Consider the following 16,109-nt stretch of genomic DNA (forward strand, 5'->3'; position numbering starts at 1 on the left):
ACTCTTAGGTATGTCACAGCTCTAAATGCAGTCTGATTGTGCGTCTTTGCTCATAAATCCAAGGGTTAATAGCATCACTGCTAGCTTTCCTTAGCAAGTAAGTACATGTAGAATGTGTGTAATAACACGTAGTAGCATGTGCTTCAGTACAGGTGAAGAGAGAAAGCAATCACAGGTCATGGTAGCTAAGTCTATTTTTATCCAATTTTTATTGTAAATTTCTTTTGAGGGACATTCTATTTTTTATTTTTTATTTTTTTTTACAAATTATAAAATTTACAATTACAAAAGATCAGGACTGTGACCATTAACTACAGCAAATCCAGTTTTGTGAAAAAATATATTTAAAAATTAAATATCAAAAGAAAGTTAGGTTCATTATTGAAAAAACTTACTTTCATAAATTATTTTTGCAGAAATGCTCAAGACACTGACAAAAATATTTTAACACTTTTACTAGTACTGGCTTTGGGTGCTTGAAGTACAAATGTCTGCTCTCCTAATCCTGTAAAGCGACTGAGCAGCAGTCTTCCTGCTGACTACCCAGGAACAGCAGGGGATGCAGACAGATTCACTGCTTGCAGTTTGCTGGGTTTTTAGGTGTCTTTACTATTGTGGGTATTGTAGCTACTTGTTGCCTTTCAGGATAGTTCAGTAGCTTAGTAATATTCAGCTCTTCCAGAACAATTCTGTTTTTCTTCTCAAAATAACACAGGCTAGAGTAATATTGATTGATAATACTTAGATCCCGTTGCTGCCTTCATTTTTCTACATTTTTAAATCTAAGAAAAAATGGAGCAGAGCTCAAAAGTCAAAGTACACACCTCTCCCAGCAATGACCTAAAGTTTAATCAGGCCTGAGATTTGGGAAACCTAAAGCATATTCTAAGCTTGCTGTGGCTTTACTGTATTGTATGTCATTATGGGATAAAGAAAAACACACCTACCTTCACATTTAAGTAAATGCTTAGATGCAGTTGCGCTCTGGTAGGACACAGGGCACTCTGGACCAGCTCACTGATGCTCGTGTGGGGTCCGAGTCCTTTCTCACCAGGAGATAACCCCAAACACCACCCTTAAGACGGGGTAGTCTCAGACCAAGGGTGAATTTTTGTTTCCCTAGAGACACAGTAACCAGCTCTGCATGTGGGGTCCTCCCCTTCAGACCTGCTCTGCCAGAAAAGCCCTGCCTGCTTCATTGCTTTAGTCCTGTTCCCCAGATGCTGCTGGGCAAAATTATACTCACCATTTTCTTAAGGTGTGCAGTTTAACTTGTTTCCCTGTAGCGAGGTTAGTGGGCAGTATAGCTGTCTCTATTCTAAAAGTATGTTAGACCTTCCTAAATAGTATCTGGAAAATACACAGAGCAAATCATCCATGTTAAAAGTAACAGCAGTGTTACTGCTAATAAATAAAACTGATAGCAAGCTCCCTGACCTGAAATACAGACGTGAGCTAACCTATCAGTACTATGTCCAATTCCTTCTCAAGCCACAGCCAGGGTGGGATCACCACTTACTCTTTTAACTTCTAAATATTAGAGAAAAGTGACTTTAAAGACAAAACATTAATTGCCTCACCTCCTAATGATTTCTTGTGTTCTGTTTCTCCAACTATTTCATTCTTCACCTTACATCCACAGTTGCACACATGCAGAAGACCTGTTCTTAATTGGACAGCCCTGATCAGTAGTTTCATCTCTTCCCTTTGCTTAGAATTACAAAAAAAGAGTTTACAACTACAGTTTAAAAAAAAATCCAAGAAGCAAAAAAAGCATAAAACAGTATAGCATTGGCTTCCAGTGGCAATTAGCTACAGTGTGCATATTTACACCCTGCTTATTAATAGTATTTTGGAGATTAAAAAGCAGATACTATTTTCTAAATATTTCTCACAGATATTTGTAGTAATTATTTTGAAATGCTACTGATTTTAAGCATTATTTGGCCTGCTCTGCTGCAGTTTTTTCCACAGGCTTTGACACATTACGTTAAAGACAAACTTGCACATTCATCAGCTAAAACAGTAATAAAGGAGCAGTAAAGCCAAAATAATAAATATCCCTTTTGGAGCAAAGTGGAAAATGAATGCTGTGTCTCACTACAACAGCAAACCAGTTTCATGTTAAAGTTCAGTATATTAATTAAATTCCACTCTTCCGTATCATCAAGCCCAAACCTGGCTCTCCAGAAGGCTACAAATCTTGAAAAATGTCCTTCACCCCCCCTTCTCACACAGGTATCACTTGACATTCAAACGTTAAAGCTCTTACTAAGGACTATTGTGTGGTCATGCTTTTTAATGTCAATGCCTGAGTCACTGCAGTCTGCTCTGTGTGGATGGCAGATACTAGACCTAGGAACAGACTGAGGAGGAAAAAAAAACAAACCACCCAGCCTGCTAATGTCAACATTGTAGTCTGATCAAAGCAAGTGATCAGGTTTTTTTTACATGTAAGCATCCTACTTTCAAGAACATTAATACTGTAACTGGTCAGGCAGTCTTAGAAAGGCACTTAATATATTCCTATGGTTTAGTCTAGTCTTAGGAAAAAAGCTTTAGTAGAAGTGCACTATAGCATACTGGTACTTCACTGCGGTCCTCTTGTGGAAAGACAGCAGCGGCTCTAGATGTTACCTTCCATCAGTCACCTGCCTTTGCATTGCAGACGTGGCAGGGGCACACTGTTTTTGAAAGAAGTGTAATTTCTTAATACAGTGAGTTGTTCCCCACCCTTAGACCTTCCTCACTTAGCTGCATGGTGCTGTGACCCTGACTGCCAACAGTGACAGTTACTGCAGAAATGATGGATGGATGCAATCGGTAAGGCTGGCAGCATACAGCTGCCTCTACCAGCTCACTAGGGACCTGTGGCACTATATTCTGTTAGGGGTCTACACACCTTACCTCTGCTGTGCCATAGCCACTGCTTGCTTCCTTGCTTTCACCACTACCTCCAGGGCTTTTTTTTCTTTTCTCCCCAGACTTTACTGCTCTTGCTTGCAGACCAATTTTATACAAAGCTGTTATGGATGAACTGGAATAACATAAAATTACCAAGTTCATTTAAGCAGTTGAACCTTACTGCCAAGTTAACAGCAAGCACTTGCCTGTGTCCTGTAAGTAGCTTAAAGCAGTACAGACCTGTCCTACAAAAAAAAAAAAAAAAAAAAAAACAAGTTGGCCTAAGACCAAAATGCTGTAACAGTTCCATGACAGTGAAAGGACAACACAGCACCCGTGACCCCACTCGTTATATCAGTCTCTCAGTTGGTGGCAGCTTGATTACGTTCCACATTTCCACTCGAGCCCCATCTTTTTCCTGCCGGCTTGGACTGTATCTTCCCTGAGTTGCTCTCCTCCTCTTCATGGCAATCACCGTGGCTGCACCAACTGCAAGGAGAAGGGCAGCCCCTGCAGCCCCAACTGCTCCCACAACGGAGGAGTTACTAAGGTGCGCCCACACTGGCTGCTGCGGTAGAACAGGGTGTTACTGAGAGCTTCCACATGGACAGCACGGCATTTCACATCCCTCCTCCCCATCCCCGCTGCCTCACTAAACTGCATGGGTACTGTCAGAGTGATGACAGCAATGCTCGCCCTGAGTTCCCCCACCCAATTTCCCTCGTTAGGTGCTGTAGTCCCTGCTGTATCACACAAGTCCAGGCAATGCAGAAGCTTTCCTGCTCACCCCTCCATGCAAGGCACAAGTTCAGTACTTGGCACCAGAGACTGCAGCTAGCTTCAGCACTGGTCCACAAACCCATGTCGTTCTGACTGCACCTGTCTTGATGGTACCCATGGGAATGTCTAACAGATTACTTCATAAAACATTGATTTGTACAATGATTTCAGTAATTAATGACAACTCCCTGAAACAGTGTCCATCACAGGGCAGGAGGTCACAGCTGCTGTTGCTGTTGAAGATTTGAAAACCTCATATGCCTTTGAGTGTGTTCAAGTTGTCAACAAAAAAAAAGAGCAGAGTATATAAAGCAACTGTAAATATCCTCCATCCAACTCTCCTTAAAACTACATAGAGACCTTTGTCTGTAAGTTACTGCCCAATTTAACCCTGCCTTTTAGAGCAGATTTAAACATGCCATTGCTGCATGAAAAGTGGAATGGAGCCAGAGGAACTTCAAAGCTGGTGCACTTCAATAGCTCCTACTGGGGTAGAAGTATGGGGCCAGCCCATGGGGCAGGACAGAAGGGAGTAAAGAGGCTCACTATGAGCCAGTGGTGTACAACTGACTCAATTAAATGAAACCAGCTAGAACAGCTATTGCATATACAGTCCGCCTTGTATTTCTAAATCCAGGTCTTCATTACCATGCCTTAAGGAAACCGAGATAAGAGTGGATCTGCTGCTGCAAGTGCTGGAAAAAGATCATGGTCAAAGCAGACCTCGCAGGTACATCTGCTTGTCAGGGTAGTGCCTATATTAACCGCTCTTCAGGTGGCACCTTTAGGACACTGTCCATCTCCAGCCGAGCTCCTGCCACTTCTTGCTGACTTGGGCTGTAGGTTCCCTCTGACTGGCGCCTCTTCCTTGCAGTGAGAATCATGAATATGAGACCAATACTGAGGAGCAGTAAAGAGCCACAGGCTACAGGGACAGCTACTTCAATTAGTGGGGAGGGGAAGAAAGCACCTGGAGTCCCTTTCTGTAAAAGAAATTAATGGAGAAACAATGAAACTCCAGTGGTTACAATAACTTAAGTTGAAGAGCCCAACATAGTCAAAGTGGAGGATGTAAAAAAAGAGGGGAAAAAAAAGCAGATGTGTACCTGAATGGAAAAGGACAAGCACAGGGTTTGAGGGCACCTGCACAGAGAATGCTTGTTTAATCTCTCAGCAAAACGTCTTTTTTTTTTTTTTTTAAATGAACCACTTTTTATACAAAGAACAGCTAGTAACAACTTCTGAAATTTTCTTCTAATTCAAAACAAGTGACATTCATCAATGATATTCTTCAGCAGAAAGAAGTTGAAAACAACATGCAGCAGGAAGGGGATGATGTTAAAGTCGGTATGTGGATGGGAGATGGAGAAGACAAAAGGCCCAAATACAGAGCAGAGAAATGTAGTCAAATGAACATTCTTCAGCTGCTGATAGAATTAAGAATAGTATGGAGCACAACAATAAAGAATGAAAAAAAAAATGTGGAATTTTTATCATTAAAGAAACCTTTAAAATTACAATAAGCCTAAAAATGGGAAATATTTCTTACTGTTAAAAATAGTATCTGCCATCTAACAGATAAAAGCAAAAGAATTCAAGCTCAATTATTTACAGCTTTTGGATGCCATACAGTCTCTGCCCACGTCACACAGCAATACACAGAAGGAATATCACCAGACTACCTGGAAGTCCTTCTGCCATTTCCAGTGACTGAAACTGAAGTCAATTCTCTGAGACTGCCAAAACTCAAGCCACGTGCTACTGGTTAGTTCTCGTTTTGCACAAGCATGCAGATTAGTCACACAGTACCAGTGCTACAGGAGGTTTTAGAAGTCTGCTCCTACTGCCTGTTGCATGCTCCTTACTTGCTACTGTTGGTGGAAGGGAGGAAGAGCGAGAACACAGCTGACCCCTCTGCTTCTACAGCCACCGTTAACAGCAAACACCTGTCAGCCGCAGCTTGTCCTTCTCCCTGCCCCCCCACCACAGACACTGTCCTATTAAGAGGGAAAGGAAAGACTGTTCTGCAAAAAGTAATGCAGACAGTGAGAATGAACAGAAGGAATCTACAAGAAGTGTCTTTGAACAGAAGAAGCGGAGGTACCTGAAGGAATCTATGCACGTAAACTGGAAGTGTCAGGAGCGACCTCATGGCACATGCACTATACAAGCCTTAGTAACAGCAACAGCAGCAGACCCCACCTTGGTGCGCAGTCTGTTCCATGCAGTATGGGTTAGTGCATTCCCAGGTTACCACACAAGCCACCTGTCCATGCAACATCTTTACAGAGAAAAAGTAAGCGTATGATTTAACAGCTTCCATGCAGGAAGGATTCCAGGCTCAGACAACAATGCTTCCCTTATGGAGAAAAAGTAAAGCATCACAAAGGCTGCCCATCTGGTCAGAAGCAGACTCAGCAGAAAGAAGCATGCTACATTTTCACTTAGACTTGAATCACACTTAGCTTGATTTCACCTGACTTCCTATCTCAAATACATCTATTTCTACCCAGATGATCTTAGGAGAGAGAGAGACACTCATGCAAGATAAAATGCTAGCTCAAACTCCATTCTCTAGGAAACTGGGAGGCTGTGCAAGGTGGTGAATGGAAAGTATTCCGTTCATATTAAAAAAGTATTTAAAAAGTATTCAATATAAAAAAGTATTTTTAACCCTTTAACAACTGAATATCTCACTTTTGAGACACTGTCCCTTTATTTGGTACATTACACACCTCTGTCACACCTTGTAACCCAGTAACTCAGCTGGCTCAGCCATTTCTGGTTTTCCTGCAATTTGTGCACTTTATATTACCCAACAACTTCCTATTTAACTAGAGAAGTTTTCATTCAGTGTTAACTGGTCCTCCCCACCCCTTCATATTTTTTGTCTATTCTTACCTCCTTATTTACACTGTGAAAGTGAAAACAGCCTTAAAAATCCACAAGACTCAAATTTGCTGCCAGTCATTACTGGCTTTGAATCAAATTTGTCCTCTTTGTTCTTATTTTAAAAATGATGTAACTAAAATCTCTAGTTTTCTTTTTGTACCACCGCTACGAGCATAAGGCAGGTAAGTAGTATCTCCTTTTTGTAGGTCCAACTGCAGTAGTTTGATTATTGTCCAAGGTAAAAATCTGGACAGCCCTGGAAACCATCTGGCAGAACATGCAGATTCTGAGAAGTATTTGCTGCAATTACTTGTATACTGAAGACTAACATACAACAGCATTGCCAAAAAATTATTTCACACTTCATGTTTTTTTGGTGCCAACTGTGCTTACCAGTGCGCTTTAGCCAAGACACATACAATATACAGACAGTACCACTAATGTCCTACTACCCAAGGATTCTGCTGAGCCTACTTCTGCTGCTTTTCACAACTCAAAGTTTGGAAGAACAGACAGGAGCTTCCAAAAGCAAAGATGCGGAAGTGCTTACGTTAATGTCACAGCGCTCTCCAGTGTAGCTGGCACTGCACAAACACTCGTATTTGTTCTCAGAGTCTTGACATGTACCTCCGTTCTGGCAAGGATTTGGATCACACTCATTTATATTAATTTGACAACTGGAAAAGAAAAGTGTATTAGAATTAAATGAAATTTCTCATATATGTTTTTGTGACGTAGAACACAAGATCATACAGCCTACAAAAGCCTCATTTGTTTGAAAAGCTCCTGTTGCATCTTTTTCACGTGCTTTCTGCAGGGTCCAGCAACATGGAAGTTTTACCCTTTTGCACCAATCCTCCTTTTGTCATTTCTGAATGATTGAACCCAATAAGGTTCTCTAGTACAGTTAATGAATCCTCATGAGGCAAAAGAAATACTTGAAGCACTCCATATTGTGAAAATTGGTCATGTGAGCAGTATCATACCAAGCCCACCTCTTCTAAAAATAACACCTGGTTTACAATTTTGGAGCAGTTGTTTGAATGGCAAAAGGATATATAAGAGGATGAAACATTTGAACCTGTTCAGCTATCCCATGGATGTAAGAATCAGAGCACAAGCTCCTTTGCAGAAAAATAGCACGTACTTCCTTCCAGTGAAACCAGGCTTGCAACTGCAGTTGGCTCCCCAGGTCTCAGTGATGCACTTGCCACCATTCAGACAAGTGAAGTTCTTACCACACTGCTCAGGTGGGAATGGCCATCTGGGAAAAACAAAAGGCAGCTTTTAAAGCAGTCACTCTGGGGGAAGGTAAAAATATACTCGGATACAGTGGAGACTGTGGTGATGAGGGTCATAAGCATAGCCACTGCTTTTTGTAGGAGGGACTTTGACACAAGTTGAGAAGGGGGAAGTGTCAGAAATATCCATAATATCAGCATATAATTTTAAACGCGCCCAGAAACAAGTTTGTGCTGCTAGCAGAATATGCACAAGCACTATCAGTGCTAGGACTCTTCTCACATAGTTTCCTATTCTTGCTGAGAAAAATATATGCAGAGACAGGAATACCAAATTGGAATACCAAACTGTAGCGCAGCTAGGCCACAAAAAGAATAATGCATGTAGGTAATTATGTATTATTATGTATATAATATATACATATATATATATGTATATATTATGTATATATGTAATATACCTTATTATGTAAGGTATTAACTAGGTAATTATCCGCACCAGAAACAAAGTAAAACAACAGGAAGTTCAACCTGGGTAGATTTGAAAAACTGAAGTTCAACCATGTAAGCATCTATCTCAGTGTTCAATTTGAACAGGCACAAGTATACGGAAGTCTAAAAAATATGTTGGTTCCTGCTTCCTTTACCAATATGAGACATACCTTTGTGACTAACGTATGCTGGAGTTTTTCCAAACAAATACAAGTGCTATAAATATAAACCTTATGTACCATTTTCAGGACAGATTAGATTGTCTCTCTCCTCCACACTGCCCAGAAACCCATCCTATGTAGGACCATTTCTAGCACTCTAGGGCATTCAGTACACGTGAAACTTTAGAACACAACCTGCTTCCATCCTCTGGGGGCCATGAGGTTCCTTTCAGTTCATAAGCATGGAAGTGGGTTGGTTTTGTTAAATCGGTACAACAACATGTCAGATGGGTGTCAAATCCTAGAGAAGATGGATTTTTATAGGAATGCAAGATGGATGTGGCGACGGGCTATAGTACTTGCACTTTAAACAGCTCTGAAATGTAACATGAGGATGACCCGCATAAGAAAGAAGGCTCCTTATCCTGTGGCCAGGAACCTTTCTGTGAGGATTTGGACCTGGACAGCACCTTCAAATTAACAGCAGAATTTAGGTGCTATATCTACCGGATACCCCCAGTGAAAATTTTTCCTGGAGTGTTCCAAAGCAAAAGTCCAATTTATCTGGGGGCTCCTCTATCCCCCTTCAAACCAAGCAAAGCACCTACTCGCAGCGAGGTCCTGAAAACTGTGGCAGGCACTTGCAGGAGTAGCCATAAACCCCATCAATGCAGGTGGCTCCATTTTGGCACTGGTGCCGCACACAGTCATCCACATTGATGTCACACTTCTTCCCAATGTATCCCCGGAAGCAGTCACACTGAAAATCTGCTACTGCATCAACACAATTGCCGTGAACACAAGGGTTTGGCTGGCAGTCGTCAATGTTAGACTCGCAGAGCAGCCCGCCCCAGCCAGCACTGCAGGCACAGCTGAAGGAGTTGAACAAGTCCTGGCAGGTGCCGGCGTTGAGGCACGGGCTGGACGCACAAACATCAGCCCCCGTGCAGCCCAGCTGGACGGTCCTTCTTCTGGACTGCTGAAACTGTTCTGGTTGAGGGTACGAGAGGTGGGCAGTGAACGGCAGGTGGATCCCCCCTATCTTCACTTGTCCGAGGCAGCCAGTGAAGTTTTCACCTAGAACAATCAGTGCATTGTTCTTTAAGAAGTCCAAGTTCCCAGCATTTCCCTGCAGAGTCATGTTAACAGACCCATCCAAGTGAACCACCCATCTGGACGAAAGTGCAGACGGCTCTTCCATAGACACAAAGATTGTGTGCCAGGCACCATCCGTGACAGACTTCTTACTCAGGAAGCTGACACCTTCAATACTGTTCCCACTCCTGATGTCAACAAGGAGGGAGGAGTTCTTAATGGCTATCTGGAGGGAATCCACTTCTTCCACAGCCCGAAGCAAAACAGCATCTTCGTCCCTGGTTCTGAAATCCACGTGAAGGCTGCTCAGCGTTCTGGTCACTGATGTGTTGGTGGTAAATTCAATGGCACCGTCACTATTAAATGTTGCATTAGCCAGACCTATAAATAAAGGGGTAGAGCATCAGGAATTTGAAAGACAGTAGGTGTAATATTTGAGACAGACCAATGGCAAACTCTTGGCGGGTTCCCTCCCTTAAGAATCATGTAAGCTTAGTGTGAGCAGGATTACAGGCCTAGCGGCTGGCATCATTAAAGCTCTTCCTGTTTACACTTACACTTCTAATAATAATATCCAGGTCTTGTGTACCGATTTTTACTCATTACTGTCATAGCACAGCACAAAAATACAACTATCCTCCTTATGCTAGTATAGAAAAACTAGAGAGTGTAAGTCAGGAAAGGAATACATCAGAGGCTGCTGAGAAGTGGCAGAGCAGGGAACACACCAACACCGAGTTCAGGACATTTTGTAGCCTCCAACAACATTCCCTCCCCAGCAGGGAACCATTAGCTAACTAGCTTTCTTCATTAGTCATGGTTCTGTCTTAGATGAAAACAGACACATTTGCAATACTTAATTGCGTCTTACTTGGTCAAACAACTGAGACTCTTGAAAGGGAGGAACATTATGGAAAACAAGATGGCATTGCAGTGATAATAAGGCAGGCGTAACAGTGAACTGGCTCCTCCCTGATAAAGTCATACAGAACTGTCATTCTGTCAGACAGAAAACACCTTTGAGTACAATCTTTGCTGTAGCACAAAGTGGTGGTAAATCCATAAAATGCATGCTGCCTGTGAGAGTGCCTACTTGGGCATCATTCCCAGCTTGCTAATTGCAGCACTGTTGTTGCAGCACGTGTTTGTGTTTATTGCAATAGTATGAACGAGAAATACTGACTGTAGACACTTTACTCACACACACACACAGACTTTACTAACACATACACAGGAAAACAGTACTTACACACATATCCTGCTAGAACGTCTATACATGTAGTAGCTTCAGGACATGGGTCACTTTCACACCAGACTCTCTCTTCACAATATTTCCCAGTGAAATTTGCTGGGCAGCTACAATGGAAATCATTCCAAGTGACGATGCATCTGCCACCATTCTGACATGGCTCGGACTGAAAAACAAAATAGTGCAATGCAGGAGCAGTGCAATTCATGTTCAGATCTATGAGAACTTGGTAGAAAGAAACGTGACAACAGAGATTACTACAAGCAGTGTTTGAATCAGAAATAAGGATAATTAAAATAGTGAATCAATGGTAGGAAAGGAAGTACAAGGGTCCTTATGCAAGCAGTTCCTGAGACCATGCCTCTCCCGATAGCCACTGCTGATTGACAGAAACTCTCTAGACAGAACTCCATCAGTTTGGAAAAGGACAGCTGACAGGACATCTGCAAGGAACTTGTGCTTCAGAGAACATCTCACCCACTGCTACTGGTCTGCACATAATGAACTTCAAGCTGTTGCAAAATCTACAGATTCAGGTGCACACACGCGCAGCAGTCAGGGTTTGGGCACCAGTCCTCATTGCTCTGTCAAAGAGGGGTTTCACACATATCACACCAGGCAGTACAACGTTACTACTGACGGTTTGTATCTAGTTATTTGAGAGAAGGAAACATGCCCTTGCTTGCTACTATTCTTGTTGTTATGGCCTCTGATATGAATTATCTACCAGAGTCTGCTATTCTTCAGATGAGTTTTTTGGTTCTTTTAGTCTGTGTGTGTTCAAATCAAAGCAAACAGCTGCCCAAATCAGTAATATTACAGGACGTATGAGGGAGTTTTTCCCACAGTTTCACACCAGAGAAGTCTGCAGCTCTCAAATTTGAAAAGTTATCGTATGAAAAAAGGATAGACAGGAGTTACATCGTGAGAGTGAGGTCAACATGAGTGATCATCAGTCAACATCAAACATCAAGAGTACAGATGTCCTGTTCTGCTTCCCCTTTCTGCTAGTAACAGTTTTCCTTTTCTGCCTGAGCAAAAAAGGAAAAATAAAAAATAAAAATCAGACAGCATGGAAATAATGGCAATCTATCTACTAAGAAGCCTAATGAAGTCAGGTAATTGCTGATTAAATACATAAAATTGAGAAAACCATCATAAGCTAACGGCAATTCTAAACTATTAGAAACAAATAGAAAAGGCACCAATCCCTGCAGGTTCAGCCTCATTTAGTCAAAGTATTTGACATCTCATGACATCAAAACACACTACAGCACTATTATAATACTTAACACCCCTACAGCAACACACTGTGCAAACAGTGCCTAATTATAGCCAACTAAAGTAACCAACATTTCACAGAAGGAATGAAAACAAAACCACCAGACACAAGAGGAAAGGTGTGAAACAAGTGAAAGCAGCTGTAAAGCTCCTGAGAGCCCCACAGTGTTCTGTCACTGGCAGGACACACCTAATGCCAGAGAAGTGACAACACTTCATAGCACCACGAGCAGGACGACGACCATTAGGGAGCGTAGCTCTCCTACATTTAAATATGGTGGCATAAAGGAGAGGCAGCTTCCTCTAAGGGCACCACGAGGACAGTTCCTTGAGCTGTTGGTGCTGAAGCGATGAATTCCTGGGTGAATCACAGAATCATCTAGGTTGGAAGATTGGAAGAGACCTCCAAGATCACCTAGTCCAACCTCTGACCTAACACTAACAAGTCCTCCACTAAACCATATCGCTAAGCTCTACATCTAAACGTCTTTTAAAGACCTCCAGGGTTGGTGACTCAACCACTTCCCTGGGCAGCCCATAAAAGAGGAGACTGTAAAGGGAACTAGAGAAAACTTGGTGCTTAAATTGTGTGTAGGATATAGAGTGAAACAAGTGTGTCTGGGACCATGTACTATTTCCTTCAATACTTAAAAAAACTCATTTTGCTGGTAAAAGCAGCAGTCAAACAATTTTATAATCACAGACCTATAATAAACTACTGCACACATGTAGAGAGAAACAAGAGACTTCTTACCTTGCAGGTGTTATCAGAGATGCATCCATTTACCAGATTCACATTTTGTTCCTGTGGGAGACTGTAGTTCTCAACCTGAAAAAACTCTATTTTGTGGTTGTTCAGCTGGATGTCTTGCAAACAGCCTTTAAAGTAGCCTCCCCACGCGTTAGCGCTGTCTGGGTTAGGACGCCCACCGATATACACTTCATAGCCAGCTAAAAGAGGTGTTCCTACAAGGTGTCCCAGCTCCATGTATGTGTCTGATTGGTGGACACCAACAACTCCTCCTTGGAAAGACAGAGCTACCAAATGTCTTCTCCCATCAATTACATTTTCTGGGAATGTCACAGTATCTGTAGATAACATCTCTATCTTTACCTTGCCATTCTTCAAGTATATAGTGAGGCAAGGGTCTGTTTCATTGCTGATTTGCAACAGCAAACCATTAGGTTTCAAACTACGAATGAAAAAGGAGATGTTGAAGTCAGCACCAAGGCTATCAGAAAGGATGAAAGAGGCAAAGCTAGTAGAATTCTCCAGGCCAAATGTTGCTGCTGGGCGCTCTGGAAGAGAAAAAGAAATGTGCATCAGCTCCATGACAAGGGGAATGCAGCTGGCACAGGGCACTGTAACCTCTGTGAATGGGACAAGACCTTTCTTCCCAAGATTTTCAACATGTATCAGGGTAATTTTGCTTCCTCCCCACACAGGTCTAAAATTAGGATGTAGGCGAAAGTGTCCTTGCTTTCTCTGGAGGGGAAGAACTTAGAACACACAAGTAGCAGAAGGGGGAAAAGCAGATCTAGCAGAGACCTTGCCACCCAGCAGATTTAGTCAAGGACTTCTAAACCACCAAGTTGCTTTTGAAACTTGTAAATTTGGTAACAGCAGAACAACTTTGTACTTGCTATATTTAGGCTCAGGAATTAAACAAAAATGGGCAATATTAATATAAGCCTTGCAGGAACACAACAGTGCAAATGGGTGTGGTTTTAACTGCAAATTGTCACAGAGCTTCCTTTAACACTATTTTATTTATAAAGCAATACATTCCAATTAACCCTAAAATAAAAATCAAGCTCAGCTTTTTGTAGTTCAACAACTTCCCTGCCCTCCTACAATCACTCAGATCTGATACAAAGATGAAGTCAGAGCCTCAACAAGGAATCGCGTCTGCACCACAAACCTGACAGTCTTTCCTGCAGGAGCAAGTGACAGACAAGGGATCAATGAGAATTTTATTTACAGAGACATTTGCTTTATTCTTCTCTCTGGTCAAGTAGAAAATACTGCTTCTGGAGCTAACATCAATGCTTATCTAGTATCTTTGAAGCCCCAATTGACAGATGAGCTGGCAGATGTAAATCCCGTGGCACTTACCGTAGGAGCACGCAGGGCCTCCATATGGCCTGGAGCAGTCGCACCTGAACGTTGCCCAAAGGTCCACGCACAGCCCTTCGTGAGAGCAGGGCCTGGAGAGGCACCACTCCGTCCGGTCACAGCCCAGCCTCACTGGGGACGACTCGTTCACCGGGAGATCCACCGGCAGCACAGCTTCAGCATCCACCTGCACGTCTTGCAGGCAGCCAACAAAGCCCTGCTGGCTCTGTGTGTTGCTGGCCATTGGATCCCCAGCACCTCCAATATACACGCTGAGGAAGGCGTGCGGGATGGAAGCCGTGCCGTGAGGGATGGAAGCGCTCTGCAGGCAGACACCTGCTTCACAAGAGTCATGCCAGAGCTTTAGCTGCAAAGTGCTCTGCAAAACAACTTCAACTTTATACCAATGGCCATCATCAACTCTCAGCCCCTCTAGGAGCAGCAGGTACCCAACATCCTCCCTCTTCAGTCCTGCATGCAGAATGCCATCAAAGAGCTCCAGGAACAAGTATTCAGCTTCATGGCCTCGGTAAAAAATGATGGCGCTGGGCAACGTGGTTCGGAACCGGAGGGACACACCGGCAAGCTGATCTGCTATCTCCCTCCTGCTCTGATTGTTCACGGGCAGCTCAATGAGGAGATACCCTCTGGAAGCAAAGGAAAATGTTGTTGGTGTTGAGCATGTGGCATCAAAGAAACCAGGCTGGCACTGGCACAGGTGGCCGTGGCTCTCAGCTTGGTAGGTGGGGATGCACAAGGCCTCATTTTGGCAGTCATGCGTCTGGCACCCAGTGAGCTTGACAGAGCAGTTCTTCCCTCCCCATACAATGCCATCCTGGCTAGGGGCACAGTGGCAGGTATAGTCAGCAATGCCATCCTCACAGACAGCTCCATTCTTGCAGGGACCCTCCTCACACTCATTGATGTTAACAGCACATTCCACACCTGCGAAAGAGATTTAGAAACGGGATCTCACTGCAGGGGATTGTGACTCCCTTCCCCTGAGCAAGCCGGTGAGGCACAGACCGCCCTCCCCAGCACTGCCAGTCCCTAAGCTGTTCTCTTCAGGAAACCAGAGGAGCCCTAGGGCTGCCAGCGAGAAGCCCCTGCGCTCACCAGAGTGGCCTACCACTAACGTACAAGCAACAGAGAGAGAATTCTGTGCTGTCCTTCCAGGTGCTGCAAAGAGGGTGCTGTCTGCAGAGCTTCGGCCAGTCAGCCTGCGTCATCCAACAGCCCCACTGCCCTCTCCCAGACAATCTCAGACACCACAGCTGATCAGCATGCATGGAGAGCAAGCAGAGGGTATTAAAGGGACAAGACAGCACAGACAAGGATTTTGTGTCTTTCATACATAGATTTGGTACATTTAGACTCACGTTAAGTCTATAGATCTGACTGGAGCATGTTCTGGGCACCATTGTTGCAGACAGCATCAAACTGGATCACCAGCCATGGAAGTTATTGGAAAGCCTCAGTTAAGAAAATTCAAATTCCGTACTTTGGAAAACAATTGCAGACAACCCTCCAGTGGTAAAACATTCACAAAACTCAGATCATTACCAAACAACAAACAAGACATGCTCCACAGGCACTTTGTCATACTTGCACTGAAGCTGATTTCAGTTTTGTCCAGTCCTGCAGAAGTGAACTGGGTAAAAAGTACTGCAGTGCAGTTAGTGTGTCTCCTCAAGGCACATGGATCCCAACGGGCTCAAGTAAATTACAAGCCATTACACTCAAATCTGGTTAACGAAAATCAGCTGTCATTTTCCTGAGCATCTCCAGACTGACAGAAGAGCCCTCCTGAACCAGTTCACTGTTTATCTGGCCCATAACATCGGTTTTCACTAATCTTCAGAGACAGTCACACAGATAAGCCAAGCATGGATTATCCT

The 16,109-nt window shown here is 43.2% G+C and overlaps 2 protein-coding genes across 6 annotated transcripts in view; one reads left to right on the forward strand and one right to left on the reverse strand.

Annotated features, from left to right (window-relative positions):
• Positions 1-5,100, forward strand: part of DENND1A (DENN domain containing 1A) — a 201,384-nt gene extending 196,284 nt beyond the window's left edge. For 4 of the 5 annotated variants that reach the window (XM_035555442.2, XM_035555440.2, XM_035555441.2 and 1 more), the window contains one exon: positions 4,322-4,414. The gene's annotated coding sequence lies outside the window, so the exon portion shown is untranslated. Of the gene's footprint in view, positions 1-4,321; positions 4,415-4,979 lie in introns of those variants that run through there. The other variant, XM_050714645.1, reaches the window with a different exon arrangement.
• CRB2 (crumbs cell polarity complex component 2) overlaps positions 3,171-16,109 on the reverse strand; it is a 36,531-nt gene continuing 23,592 nt past the window's right edge. Inside the window, exons 7-13 of the mRNA XM_035555439.1 lie at positions 14,212-15,156; positions 12,850-13,394; positions 10,815-10,980; positions 9,079-9,946; positions 7,724-7,840; positions 7,127-7,253; positions 3,171-4,667 (exon numbers count right to left, since the gene is read on the reverse strand). Coding sequence (XP_035411332.1) covers positions 4,440-4,667; positions 7,127-7,253; positions 7,724-7,840; positions 9,079-9,946; positions 10,815-10,980; positions 12,850-13,394; positions 14,212-15,156 — 2,996 coding nt within the window. The 3' untranslated portion in view covers positions 3,171-4,439. The remainder of the gene's footprint in view (positions 4,668-7,126; positions 7,254-7,723; positions 7,841-9,078; positions 9,947-10,814; positions 10,981-12,849; positions 13,395-14,211; positions 15,157-16,109) is intronic.

The sequence above is a fragment of the Cygnus atratus genome, chromosome 19, assembly GCF_013377495.2.
Source record: "Cygnus atratus isolate AKBS03 ecotype Queensland, Australia chromosome 19, CAtr_DNAZoo_HiC_assembly, whole genome shotgun sequence".
In the NCBI taxonomy this organism is placed as follows: Eukaryota; Metazoa; Chordata; class Aves; order Anseriformes; family Anatidae; genus Cygnus; species Cygnus atratus.